Source organism: Halyomorpha halys, unplaced genomic scaffold, assembly GCF_000696795.3.
Source record: "Halyomorpha halys isolate HHAL.00 unplaced genomic scaffold, Hhal_1.1 Scaffold168.1, whole genome shotgun sequence".
Taxonomy (NCBI): domain Eukaryota; kingdom Metazoa; phylum Arthropoda; class Insecta; order Hemiptera; family Pentatomidae; genus Halyomorpha; species Halyomorpha halys.
Genome location: NW_027111025.1, coordinates 850,672 through 851,588, shown reverse-complemented (window position 1 = coordinate 851,588; position 917 = coordinate 850,672). Strand labels below are relative to the sequence as shown.

Sequence of the window (917 nt, the reverse complement as noted above, 5' to 3'; positions counted from 1 at the left end):
TATAGTTAATTTATCATCTAAACTAAACACGATTTCTTTCCAATTGTTAATTTCACACCAATCCATCTGGCAAATTTATAAAAAGGAACATTAAAACGCCCTTTTTTTATTTAAGCAATAAGAAAGTTCTTTAAATTAAGTTATAATAAGCGTTTTTAAGTAATCTTCCTTTTATAAAAAAAACATTTTGAGTGCTCTTTTAATGAAACAAAATCAAATGCTACACAGCAAACGAGGTGTATGATACAGATTCGGGATGTGTTAATTTATAACACAAAAGACCTTATATGAAGAGTTCACGGGTACTCCCATTTAGTTTTCGAACCATTACGATACTTGATGACCTTCGGTTTTTCCTATATTTCGCCCAATCAAAATTACGTTCAGGCGATCTCTGTAAAATTTTCAAAATACTTTAAATTACAACTAATTCATCCTTACTAATTATTATTTACTTATTTATTCTTTTAATTAAATTTCTGAATTCGAAAGGAAAAATAAAATGAAAAATACATTAGAAAGTTAGTGACAACTATATGAATTCAACAGGTTCAAAATTTAGAATACAATGAATCGATATAGACATTTTAAAAATAATAAATTTTTTAGAATTATCATTAAGAATTATTTTACAGATGTGAACTTTCAATACCTGAGATGAAGTCCTAGTTATTTCCGGTGAGCCTTGGCTACGGGTATCATCTGTTCCAAAAGTATTCATCAACTGAAAATAAAGATTAATATAATTATTTTGTATACAGTATTAAAGCATATTATAATTTCCCGTATATTTCAACCATTCTTCTAGATTCCATTATATATAAAAAAAAACTCCATTAGTAACAACCTCTGAGTTAATATAGTTAATTTATCATCTAAACTAAACACGATTTCTTTCCAATTGTTAATTTCACACC

General features: G+C 26.6%; 1 protein-coding gene across 3 annotated transcripts in view; it reads right to left on the bottom strand.

Annotated features, from left to right (window-relative positions):
* The window catches only part of LOC106678912 (metal transporter uex), a 235,577-nt gene that overhangs the window by 6,887 nt on the left and 227,773 nt on the right, over positions 1–917 (bottom strand). For 2 of the 3 annotated variants that reach the window (XM_067049119.1, XM_067049118.1), the window contains exon 11: positions 653–724. In XM_067049119.1, coding sequence (XP_066905220.1) covers positions 653–724 — 72 coding nt within the window. Of the gene's footprint in view, positions 1–282; positions 395–652; positions 725–917 lie in introns of all 3 variants that reach the window. The other variant, XM_067049120.1, reaches the window with a different exon arrangement.